This window comes from Boleophthalmus pectinirostris, unplaced genomic scaffold (assembly GCF_026225935.1).
Source record: "Boleophthalmus pectinirostris isolate CB_2022bp ecotype Guang Dong unplaced genomic scaffold, ASM2622593v1 HiC_scaffold_5, whole genome shotgun sequence".
Classification (NCBI taxonomy): Eukaryota; Metazoa; Chordata; class Actinopteri; order Gobiiformes; family Gobiidae; genus Boleophthalmus; species Boleophthalmus pectinirostris.
In genome coordinates, this window is record NW_026571404.1 from 33409599 (window position 1) to 33422914 (window position 13316).

Consider the following 13316-nt stretch of genomic DNA (forward strand, 5'->3'; position numbering starts at 1 on the left):
TGTTTTCTCTATATATATAAAATGTAGACAGTAGTAAACATACAGAAAAAAAAGAGAAGAGTGTTTTGGATTATTTTAAACTGAAAATACAACAACAAAAAGCCCCACTGAAATGAATCTTCAAACTCTAAAATAGCAAACAGCGTGGGGAGTCAGCAAATGCTTCAATGACCTCATTTTGACAACAGATATATGTGTATGTAGTGATGTCTTGTGATAACTAAAAGCTGTTTAGAAGTGCACAGTCACATGCTCTCTGGCCAGTAGAACCTTTGTATTATGCGTCTCCAGCCACATCACCACGCTGGACACACGAGATCTGGTTCAAATAAACTTTTTCTTTTTTTCTTTTTTTTTTTTTAAACCCACTAGACTCTGAGCTACTATAACAGCTCTCCCAAGACACAACACAGAGGCTGCCACGGCAACAACAGCGTGTAACTGCCACTTGCAAAAAAACACTGTGTCCCATCTCTACAGGCTTACAGGCTTTGAGGAGATAGTATTATGTCATATAGCAAACATACTTGGATCCCACATCTCACAGCACGCGATATTGAGTCATGTGAGGTTTTAGTCTTGTTAGAATGTTGTTATCTCATCAAAAACATACCAGGCGTTGTGTTTTTTTTCATTCACACATGTTTGAGTAAGGCTGTCTCAAAATGCTCGGTTCTACTTTGTCAAGTCATGAACCGGTAGTTTTCAAGTTAACAGCTACCTTTTATTTTTAGTTCTGTAGACATTGGCAATTTCAGGGCTGAAATTATCCAAATGATTCTGCTGAAGGTGTGTGAAGTTTAAAAACACAGTGAAGCATTTTTTGTATTACCACATGACATCACAAGTTGGAAGAGCGTGTTTTCCGTTTGAGAGAAGAACTCAATATGCAGGATTTGTGAGTTAAACATGTGTGAATGAAACAAAACACAATTCCGAGTATGTTTTTGACGAGGAAACAACATTATAACAGATCAGAAAATAGCGTAATATGAGCCATTTAACAACACTACAAAACACAACAAAAACTACTGTGAAAAAACTACAAAAAGCTGCGATGCATTCCTGAAACTTCATCATGAAAAATCCAATTCCATATATTTTGTAAGACTTTTTAACAGCATGGCAAGACATCAAGCCAACCAAGTTTAACACCACGCTTTACAGACAGTCACCCCACTTGTCGACAACAGCAGGTGCAGAAATATGGCAGTCCGAAACAGAAAAAAAAAAAAAAAAAGGGAAGGAAAAGAGGGGCAACTGTACCGCAACGGCTAATGCCAGAAAAACTGCTGCTTGTTACCGTGGAAACTAAGCTCTTTTGTCGCTATCCTTTTAAACGCACCTGGAGCAGACACGCCAAACAGACGCGCAATGCTCGCCTGGCAACAATAATACAAATACTACCAGTACTAGGGCAGTGAGTTAAGTTGAAGTACTGAATGCTTCTAAAGTACATAGCTAGAAGTACTGTGGAGAGAGAGAGAAGCGAAGAGGTGACCCTTTCTTCCATAGACAAAAGACCCAAGGGTAAACGCTACAAGGGGGATTCAGTTACCTTACCTTACCCGGTTAGAAAGGAAAGTCCTCATTTGTACCGGTGGCCATCTTGCATTTAGCTTTGAGGTGATCTGAAAGAAGCTACCACACTGGACAAGCGCTCGGTGTCATGGCAAACGGGCAACTGGGAGCCCTGATAGCAGACAGATTGACGTAGCGCACACATGCACACGCACAGGCACACACGCGCGCACACACACAGCATGGGATGCCTTTTGCAGACGCAGACACGGCCCCGTCAGCCAATCGCGTGCGGAGCTGGGCGGTTTGTGAATTACGGTCCATGCCTAGACTCTCCCAAACAAAGGATCCCCTATGAGGGCTTTCTTACTCCAGGCTCGTGCGCTCGGACTGGGGGGAAGACGTGGAGCGGGCACTGGAGCCGGAGCAGGGAACGGCAGACCCCCACACACGGATCTGTACGGCTCAATCAGCATTAAGGAACATATGGCAATTACACAGCAAGACGCTTTGTTAGTTTCTGATAAATATGTGCTATAAATAGGGACTTTACTCCTACAGCAGCACAATTTGAGGGAATAAAAGAGTGAATGTATAGTGGAATAGTGATTCAATAAGGTCAAATGAAGGACTTATATTACACCATTTTCTGATCCATATTATAATGTTGTTTCCTCATCACAAATGATTAACACACAACCCTGCATATTATCCATACATACACCATACACCTTCAGTAGAATCATTTGGATAATCTCAGCCCTGAAATTGCCAATCTTTATTGAATGAAAGGTAAAAAGTAGTGGTTAACTTGAAAACTAAAACTACGTAACACCAAAAAGCAGAGCATTTTGAGCTTTGGAGAAGAAGACTAATAATGCTGGATTACTCAAAAATGTGTGAATGAAAGAAAACATAACACTGAGTATGTTTTTGATGAAGTAACATTATAACTTGACATACGGTATAGCTCACAAGAATTTATTTTGTGTAATATATGACCTTTAAATTATTATGATATACACATTTAAAGGTTGTATAGAAAATTTTCCAAGGAAAGAGAAATGCAGCGTTCTTTTACAAATGTCGCGCTTCGCTCCTCTTCCCCTTCTCTTCTTCTTTCAGCGACGTCAAAAACAGACTTTCTTTTGGACCGCTGTGTTAGTTGAGTAAACAGTATCAGTGCGTGAGAGGCGAACGTAAAAACCATGCAATCCAAGCGCGCCGGCAAGTCAGTGATGCTAGAAATGCAGAGAGTTTGATTGACAACCCAACAGCCAATAGATAAAGAGGTAGCCTTGTTATCTATTGGCTGATGTTTGTCTGCCCCAACCACATCCAGAGTTGATGGATTTTCATTCTTTTATTTTTGGTCATCATAATTACAAGGCTGCTGTATCTCTCTAATTCTATTTTGAACTTTCATCGGCAATTTGAAACAAAAACAAAAAAAAAATCCTCCATGCAACCTTTAATACTAGCTCACTTTTAGAAGGTATAAGAGAAAGCTATGTCTGTCAATAGAAGGATCGGCCATATTTGCCAGCTGTATAAATATTATAGTAGTATTAGATATGATTTTGTGTATTTTTCAATTTAGGGCTGCAACAAATGATTCTTTTGCTAATCAATAAATCTAGCGTTATTCCTTTGATTAATCGATTAGTTGTTTAGATGGTGAAAGTCAAGTGAATATGAGACTTTTCTTAAATTGTGACCAAATGAAAAAGTGAAATGTAGTCACTTCAGGACGTTCACATACAAGTGTGAGTCTTTTCATCAAAAACACTTTGACACATGACAAATGACACATGACACATTTCCTGTGTCATTTGTTTGTAATTCTGATCTGAGTCACAAAACCTCTTTTCTCAGATCATCACATGTCCTGGAGCCTATATATAAGTTAGTTAATGATTATTTGAAAGATTACTGACATAGATCATAGAACTATTACAGTAATCAAATATTTGTTATTAATTGATTACACAATTCCTTTAATTGTAAGGAGTTCATTAACATCAATTTATTTTATTATTCCAGCTGTGTTTTGCACAGGTCTAAGACTATGGAGGCATAAGCGATCCATATTTGAATAATTTTATTTAATACAATATTTTGGTGTATAAACGTCATGGCTTCTACTGGACAAAACAACATTGATTATAGATTCAAAATTGTTACTTCTATATGTTTATGATAACTACACATGCATAAAGGACTATTTGTGTTACTATTTTTTTCTCAGCTGGTTTTTCAATTATGGAGGTGAAAATTAGAGGGAAGCCACTATAATCTCCTCTATTAATGAGAAACACTGATTGCAGTTATAGTTTTATGACATCAGTTGTTTTTATACCTTGACATATAATACAGTCGCAAGGTTTGTTTATCTATCTTGTTAATTTAGTAATTCAAGGTGCTTTACAGAACAAGGAAGGTGCGTAAAAATCAACTTCCAAACAAAAAGTCCATAAAATTATAAATAAATCATAAAATTGTCATGCAGAAAAGAGAAGAGTGTATTGTATGTATTGTTTGACCAACAAATAAGAGCATTTAACACTATTGTACTGTATGAAAAGACAAAAACAACTCATCTGCCATTGTTTGTGTTGTCCCTAAATCAGCTCCTTCACCTTCACTGTCTGGTAAGATAGTCCACGCTGTACAGACAATTACAGCTGCTCTCTTCTATAAAAATGTAGGGAATTCAACATGTTGTGGAAGATCCAAAAAGCAGAAGCACATCACATGACTGTTCACTCTACAATCCAGCATCAGCAGAACTCTGAAAAGTCTCCCTAGAGCTTTCCCTCTGAGCCTGCTCCTCTGTATCACCTGTACCACTGTCAAGCTACCACCTGATCTGTGTAAAACTGAAGAATCTGAAGGAGAGACAAGGAAACTTCATTTTGTATGCTAATAAATAAGCCTTTTTTACAATATCTATGACTCTTTGCTAATGGTTGATTTGATTTCTCTAACATAATGCAGTTCTCAGACTTAAGACAAACTTTACACAAGAGAAACTGTTTGGACACAGTAGCTCACACATCACAATATAATACCGTAATAGAATAACAAAGAGAAAAAAAATGATAAATAGTAATAATACATTCTAAATAAGTGGCAAAAATATCAAGAAACTGGGGTCAAATAATAAGGCATAATGATATAAATATATACTATGTACAAGTAAAAAATAAAAAAAAGATATATATATATATCAACTATATACAGCTATATTTTGGTAAGCGTAATGGTTATCTGGGCCATTGTTGAAATCTATCTGTATTTTATGAATGAGATAAAACAAACTAGTCCTAACACTGTACTGCACTGCTTTAAACATGGAGCTGATGTGGCACTTTCACAACATTTAATTTGATTTCAAGAGTCAGCTCTGGCCCTGTTTCCTCCTTTGCTTTTCTCTTTTTTCTTCTTCACCTCTAAAACTCTACTCCCAGTGACTGCAGTGAACACTTTCTTAGATTTCCGATCCAAAAAATGGGAGTGGAGGAAAAAAAACAACAAATTTCTTCCTAACAAACTGATTTTAACTTAAAATTTCATCAAAATATATGCATTTTTTGCCCAACCCATGCTGATAATATATTTAAAAAGTCCCAGCGTAAAACTTAGACTTATACTTAAACTTATATATGAGTGGACATAGCCGCTGTGTGCCAAATAGGAAATTCCCCAGGAGGCTCTTCCGGCTCCTTCTGACTCTGGCTCCAATTGACTCACATTAGGATCTTGTTGCTCCTCTCTCTGTAACTGCTGCAGTGAGCCTTGTCATGTTGGTCTTTAAATGTTCGTATTAACCCGTGACACATGATTCAGAATTTTTTTTTCCCACTATTTTGTCCTTCAAAAAAATCCTATTCATAACACAGACTATGGCTCCAGATTCGCTCCTGAGCATCGCGAGCCCCATTTGAGCGGTGATGAACACTATGGGTGGCATCACACTCGCTTAGTCCACTTCTTTTATACAGTCTATGGTTCTATTAGTTGACTAATAAACTTTAATAATGTGAATCATCACTGGTACAATTTACTCAAGTCACTGTTTATTCTGTCCATATGCTGCGCTGTACAAAAGCACAGTCATTATTGTACATCACAGTTTTGTAGCCTTATAGCTTTGCTCTACTTACACAGTGTTATGTTTATGTTGATTTTAGGTCTATTGTTAAGCCTTTTACCTTATTTTGATCACGTTTCTTATTCTCCTGCTGTACTTGAACTTTGCATTGCAACACCGTAATTTCCCCATTGTGGTACAAATAAAGAGTTATGTTATCTTAGTACATTTTACAAAAAGAAGTCTTAAGGGAGAAAATGTTTGTAAAAACAGATGAAAGCATAAAGGTCATATGAGGACATGACCTGGAGAACACGTCTGCAGTACCTGACCTATCAACTATGGAGGAAGAGTTTGGGACAATGTTTTAAACAGATAAAAATGCAATTGAAAGAAAGTTTGTGGGCAAAAATAATATGATCTCCAGCACAAAGCCCTGATACTGATGGATAACAGAAGTAGTAGTGGTTGCAGTAGTATGCAGTAGTATGCAAAATATACAAACATATACAAATCTGAGCTTCATAACATCTCCAAATCTTCCAAGAAATACATATTTTTGACTCTTTAAGTACATTTTTAAATGGGTAGTTTAATACTTTTAGATAGTAGTAGATTTTTTCAGGTGATACCTATACTTTTACTTTATTGATTATTTGCTCTGGTATCTGTATTTTTACTTAAGTAACAAAATTGAATACTACATCCATCACTGATAGTACTGGTAATAGCAGTAATAGAAGTAGTAGTCATGGTAGTACTCGCCGTTGTGGCAAAAACAGTAGTGATCATAGTGATACAAAAATAGTAGTTGCAGTAGTAATATAAAAGTAGTAGCAATAATAGCAGTAGTCATAGTTGTCATAGTGCTAATACCTGTTATGGCAGAAATAGTAGTAGTGACCATTACAGTGGCAGATGCAGAAAAGGAGTGTAGTAAATGCAGTACTGTCGTAGTAATAGTAGTTAAAGGTTTTATATTACACAAAATTGATTCCTGTGAGACTATATATAGATCCTTACAAAAAAATGTTTCATGTATAAATACAAAATACTCGCTTCACTTCAAGCTCACTTCGAAAAGATGTGTACAATGTGAATGGACAGAGCTGGTATGTTTTAAGATTGTGGTGGCAGTTGAACAGTCGCAGTCAGTCTGGACATGATTATGAGTTATCTAGACAGAACAAATGCTTTCTGTGGGTTTATGGTGAAAAGTCCAAAACACGTGGACTGGGACAAAACAGACACTATTGTGCACTGAAAAAAGTATAAAGAGACAGGGATGGCAGAAGAAGAAGTCAGATATTGTGAGTGTATTTAGTCTTAACCTTGGTTATTGACATGATGGTCACTGTAATAATACTATTGTTTTGTATTGAAGGGTTCGTATTTCTGATCTGTTATAATGTTGTTTCCTCATAAACATGAACTCAAAAACATACCTGGAGTTGTGTTTTGTTTCATTCAAACAAGTTTAACTCTCAGACAGGAAACACTCTGTTCCACCTTCTGATGTCATGTGGTATCAAAGGAAATGTTCGGGAATCAGTTGAAAAGTCATCCTGGCTGGAAGGTCCCCAAGCTGGAATGTCCCACAGAATTGTACTTTTTATGAAAGTTAGTTCATCTATATACATATATAGTCCAACAGTGAGGCACACTGCCTCAGAAACTTTTGTGTTCTCAATAAATGTGCCACAACTATTTCAGAATTCCTAATAGTGATTCTGAATGATTTTTGAAGAAATTCTGTAGCTTTTTAAGTTTCTTGTGTTATGCTGCTTACGAATAATATTCATCACAAGCAGGTAAGGAAATAATTAATATTTCTAACTACGTACGAGGGTGGGTGCTGTGCGTCACATGTAGAAATGGCAAGTAGGAGAGAAGAGGGCCGCTGGATAGAGGATGCGCCCATGTCGTTACCTTGCAAAACCAGAGCCGTGCGTCACCGTCAAAAGTCAAAAGTTACACGTCCAAACGTTGCAGTTTTTATGCTCATGGAGGGCGAAATATGCACGCAGTGGAGACAGGCCCTTAACCTTGCAGCCAAGAGCGCAATCTCACTAAACCAAGTATCCCGACTCCTGAGGAGGGTTAGGACATTTTTTCACCGAAGCACAACAGCTGCCTATGTCCAATAATAATGTGCTAAAAGTCAAGTCAAATTCAGTTTGTGCATGATTACATTACTAACTATAGTTTTAGAACTTTTTTAATGCTGTATCCGAAATTGTGGATAATTAAGCTAACACAGCATATAATGAAGTATATTTCTGGAGATTAAAGATTAAAAAGAAAAAAATGACAACAAGAACCATATAGAACCAAAACCGTGACCTTAAACCGCAATACGAACCGAACTGTGAATTTTGTGAACAGTGCCACCTCTATTTCTAACAAAATCAACAGTTACAGATGGTAGAGGACATGGGGAAAAACATTTGGTCTCGCTACATCCACATTTCATTTTATTATGATATAGAATGCTAATTTTCTAACTCAATAAAACACATACTAAAGGCCGACAAGAATGTCCCCCCTCTCCCGGGCACAGCTGGTACCCGTGTGCCGCCCAAGAGAAGGGGGCACCCAGAGGGAGGAGGGGGACGTTCCCGCCGAGAGAATGGGACGCTCAAGCTGGGACTTTGAAGCCAGCGGGACACTCGAGCTGGTATTCACATGCTCCATACACCTTCACTAGAATAAGCTGGATGATTTCAGCCTTGAAACTGCCAGTCTCGACTAAACAAAAGGAAAAAGGTAGCTGATAATGTGAAAACTATCTCTACATGACGCAAGAACATTTTGAGCTTTGGAGATGTAACAAAACAAACTAATAATAAAAGATTACTCATGTGCAAGTGAAACAAAACACAACTCAAGTATATTTATGATGAGGAAACAACATTATAATAACAGACCAGAAAATAGCATAATATAGACTCTTTAAAGTATAAATACACCATGCTAAAACTAACCCTGTATAAGTCACAGAGCACACTTGAATCTCTTTGAATTGAGTCTCATCTGGCCTCAATAACACAAGCCGTTCCACAAGTAGCCAAGTGCAAATAAACATATATTCCACAAATAGATAAATGAACACCAAGTCCTTCTGTGACACACTGTAAAACAAACATCAGACCAGTGTAAACAGCCAGGCTCCAAACACTCCCTCCTCAAAACATCAAACCTGCTCCTCTCACTGTTCACTACACACCACAGCATGCACCCAATACCAATACAGGTGTTCACTTTCTATCGAAACTTTGAGGCGACTGGACGTGTTCTACGTGTATGTGTATTGCCAAATACATTTTAAGATTGCCACATACATTTAACATTGCCAAATACGTTTTAAGATTGCCAAATACATTTTAAGATAGCCTGAAAACACACGTTCACTAGAATCATTTGGATAATTTCAGCCCTGGAATTGACAATCTCTACAGAAGGAGTAAAAGTACAGAAAGTAAATGGTAGCTATAACTTGAAAACTACCACTACATGACATCACAAGGTGGAACAGAGCATTTTTAGCTTTGTAGACGTGGACAGACTAATAATAAAGGATTACTTAAACATGTGCGAATGAAACAAAACATAACTCCAGATGTTTTTGATGACAACAACAACATTCTAAGAGTCAATTTTGTGTAATATAGGACCTTTAATACAAAACTAAAATAATATAAAATTCTGCATATCACAGTAAAAAATATCAAAGATCAACGTAGTTTATTCCACAATACTGGTAATACTGAGATACCACAAGAAATGAATGTCTTGTTTATAAATGTGCTATATAAATAAAGTGGTAAAGAGTATTTTCATGGTTTTTCAATGGACAATCCCAAATCCCAATCCAGGTTTTCAGATTCTATTACTTGTGGTGTGGAATATTTTGGGATAATTTTGCTCCAGAGGGGAGTAAATGTAACATGGTGCTAAATTATAAATGAGGAAAATATGAACATCTGCATAAATTTGAAGGGTCTATATTACGCTATTTTCTGATCTCTGTTTATACCACTATAATCTCACTGTATTTTCATGGACTTTCATTGGACAATATATTGCATTGCTTCTTCCGAACTCTTATGCAATAATGTGTCATGTCCAACAGTCAAAAGAACAGTTCCTCTCATGTTCCAGACACGCTCTCTTAGATCACGTAGGCAGGTGTTTGACTCCTGTCCCTGCCGCTCTCATAGTGGTCTGACAGGTTTGACTCTGAGGTGAGTACAGAAGCTCAACCATCAGGTTACACAAAAACAAACTATCCAACTGTGTGTGTCTTCTGTCCAGTGTTTGACACTTTCACTAACAACACCGCCATGTGCTCTGATCTGACCAAAACACCATTCTACCTTTATATGACACTATTTTTTGCTGTATAATGTTGTTTCCTCATCACAAACAGACCTGGGGTTGTGTTTTGTTTCATTGACACATGTTTAACACACAAACCTTGTGTATTTAAGATGAGTTCTTCTCTCAAACAGAAAATACTCTCTTCCACCTTGTGATGTCATGTGGTAAGACACAAAGTGCTTCACTGTTTTTAAACTCCATACAGCTTCATTACAATAATTTGGATGATTATAGCCCTGGAATTGACCATTTCTACTGAACTAAAAGGAGCTGTTAACTTGAGAACTCCCACTGCATGACATCACAAGGTGGAACAAAGCATTTTGAGCTTTGGAAATGTAGACAGACTAATAATAAAGGATTATTCAAACATATGTGAATGAAACAAACACAACTCCAGGTCTGTTTTTAAGGAGGTAACACCATTATAACATGGCTTAAAGCTTACAAGAGTCAGTTTCACATAATACAGGACCTTTAGTGGTGCATTAAATCACTTTTCTGATGGGGGTCTATCACCTGTATATATGAAAATTAGGAATGCACTGATGCCGATACTGATATTGAATATTGATGCCGATACTGAACAATTCCACAGTGTAGCATTATGCTTATGTGTCTCAGAGAAAACAAGTTACAGGTCAGACCTGTTGAGAGGAGAGCCAGAATATTTTTCAGTTGCAGTAATATAATTTAACAAATGCAAGATAGATATGTTAGCATTCCAGACAAAGCAATAACATCTCTACGGAGACAAGCAGGTGGCAGCCTCCCCAACCAGAAAAGTTAGACAGTGCATCTTTAAATCCACCTCCAACTTTTACCTGGTCTGATATTTATTATTTAGTTTACTACAAGACAGGCTATATTTTGGGCAAAGGTTTCTTACTCACCACAAACCATACACATAATAATGAGGATTAAATGAGAAAGACTATAGACATTTTCCATCTTAACATAGCTTAGCCCTTGTTCTGGCTCATTTAGCAACACCGAATAAGAGTAATACTTTAAAAACTTTATATCCTAAGGCCACACCCGTCAGTATTTGCTCTTTAAACCTGCATATGTTTTTCATTTCATTTGGTTCCTTTCATTAGATACAACAGGCCTGAGCATTCATCACACTGAGGGAGCGTTAAAGCCATCGATCCTGCAGCGTGTGCGTGAAGCCTGCCCAGCACATCTGGACAGGAGAGGCCGAGTGCCAGGTGCAGCCAGAGCTAGGAGCTGTCCGTGACTTGCCGCTGCTCGTGTCACTACTCCTGCCACTGTTTCTTCCACTCCTCCTGCCATAATAGACTTTGGCCTGTTTAAATCCAGGCTCAAAACCTACTAGTATATATTCAGACTGGCTTTCAACACTCAGTAATGATGTTTTAATTCATTGTTTAATGTGTTTTATATTTTTATATTGTGTTGGTTTCATTGGAAGGTCATCCTGTGTGTTGTAAAAGGCTCTATAAATAAATTCTGACTGATTGAATGACTACTCCTGCCACTCCTCCCACTACACCTTACCACTACTACTGCCACTGCTCCTGCCAATACTCCTGATTGTCCCTATTTACCTGGGACAGTTCCAGCTTTGAGCCCTGTGTCCCCTGTCCCAGCAGATTTATCCAAAACCACTGATTTGTCCCAGTTTTATACAAGAAATGTCCCTGGTGTCCCTATTTTTGACCAATTTGATCCCTGCCAACTGTAAAGAGAGGCATAAATTGTAATTTGTTTAAGTAAAATACAAAAAAATCTGCTTAAAAACGACCAAAACACAAAGAAAACATGACTATACTGACTCACATGTATGGCCTCTGCATAACAATTTTCCTTAATTACGCACTCATTTCACAATTTTATTATTACCAACCACCAAAAAATGAGGATGTTCCAGTTTTTATTTTGAAATTCTGGACACCCTACCAAAACAATGTATCTATAATGATAGAAGTCAATGGTCCTGTAACTTTTTTTGCTCCCATTTACAATGAGGTACACCTTGGGGAAGTATTTGTTGTTTTTGGATATTTTAAGTTAATATTAAACAGTAATTGCACATAGTAGTGACAACAGTAGTGAAATATTATGTTCACATGGTACATAGTCCATTCTACTACATAAACACCGCCATTCCGTTCTAGTCCATAAAGATGTGGGACACTGAAAATAAGCATTACCACGGAAACAGACAGCGGCAGTAAAAATGAAATCTGATTGGACCTTGAACTCTGGTCCCTTAACAAATTCTACTCCTACTCCTATCTGCCTCTGGAGATAGTACTCACACACTCACTGCATGACTTTTCCAAATGGACTTCTAAAGAGTTTCAGCACAACTCACATTCATAATTCAGATTCTGCACTCAAATATTCCCTTCATACCATGTGTCTGACTCGTTTTAGGTTTGTAAAATGGAAATATATGTCATAGATTGTTGGCATGCTGCTGCTTCTCCCGCTGCTACTCCTGCCTCTACTCCTGTTCCTACTGCTTACAAATACTCCTGCCTTTACTACTGACACTGGCCACGCTTACTTGATGTTTTTTAATTCTGAATTAATTGTTCTGAATTAAATAGTTTGGAATTAAAATATTCTCCTTCGAGTTTACATGGAAATAATAATCCCGAGGTTTACATGGAAAACACGTTAAATCTCCTTGATTTAATTCCGCTCAACGTCTGGGGGTGGGGAAGGGTTCTGATTGGACAGGGACACCAATGCATTTACGTCGACCGGAAGAAAACACACACTTCAGCTACTACAGGCTTTTTTGTCATCTCGGTTTGTTGTTACGCCATCGACACAAACATGATATAAGCTTTTTTCGCAGTCATTCCGATGATAATTGTGCAGCACCTGGAGAATTCTGTCATCACGCTTTACGTCTGTCAGCTGAGGAGGAGAAGGGAAGAGTGTCGGAAAAGGGGGGAAGAAGACAAACTGAGTCAACGGCTGCTCTACCTCAGCCCACTCCCGCACTCCGCTCACAAATCCACAGAGCAGTGAATGAAAGCCCGAAGAGAGGACTACTGGAGCCGGATAAACTTTTCCATGATTGAGGAATAAATGAATTTGGCTTTAAAATCAAAATAAACCAACCACTTACTTCGGAATTAAGTTTAGTTCCAAATATCTTTCTTTTTATTTTATTTATTGAGATACTTTGGAGATGCTGATATAATTGTAGATGGGACACTGTTTTGCTTTTAAAATACCCTGATGTGAATTATTACCGTCATAATCCCTAGAATTCAAGTAAAAACACAGTTCTTCATGTTGTCTGCTCTGAAATGAATCATGGGATACGTAGTTTCCAATG

General features: G+C 37.6%; 1 protein-coding gene across 3 annotated transcripts in view; it reads right to left on the reverse strand.

Moving 5' to 3' along the window:
* The window catches only part of tet1 (tet methylcytosine dioxygenase 1), a 66512-nt gene that overhangs the window by 21532 nt on the left and 31664 nt on the right, over positions 1-13316 (reverse strand). The window contains exon 1 of one of the 3 annotated variants that reach the window (XM_020929251.2): positions 1569-2271. The exons of 1 other annotated variant lie outside the window; for it this stretch is intronic. In XM_020929251.2, coding sequence (XP_020784910.2) covers positions 1569-1592 — 24 coding nt within the window. In that variant the 5' untranslated portion in view covers positions 1593-2271. Of the gene's footprint in view, positions 1-1563; positions 2272-13316 lie in introns of those variants that run through there. One more of the 3 variants, XM_055162721.1, reaches the window with a different exon arrangement.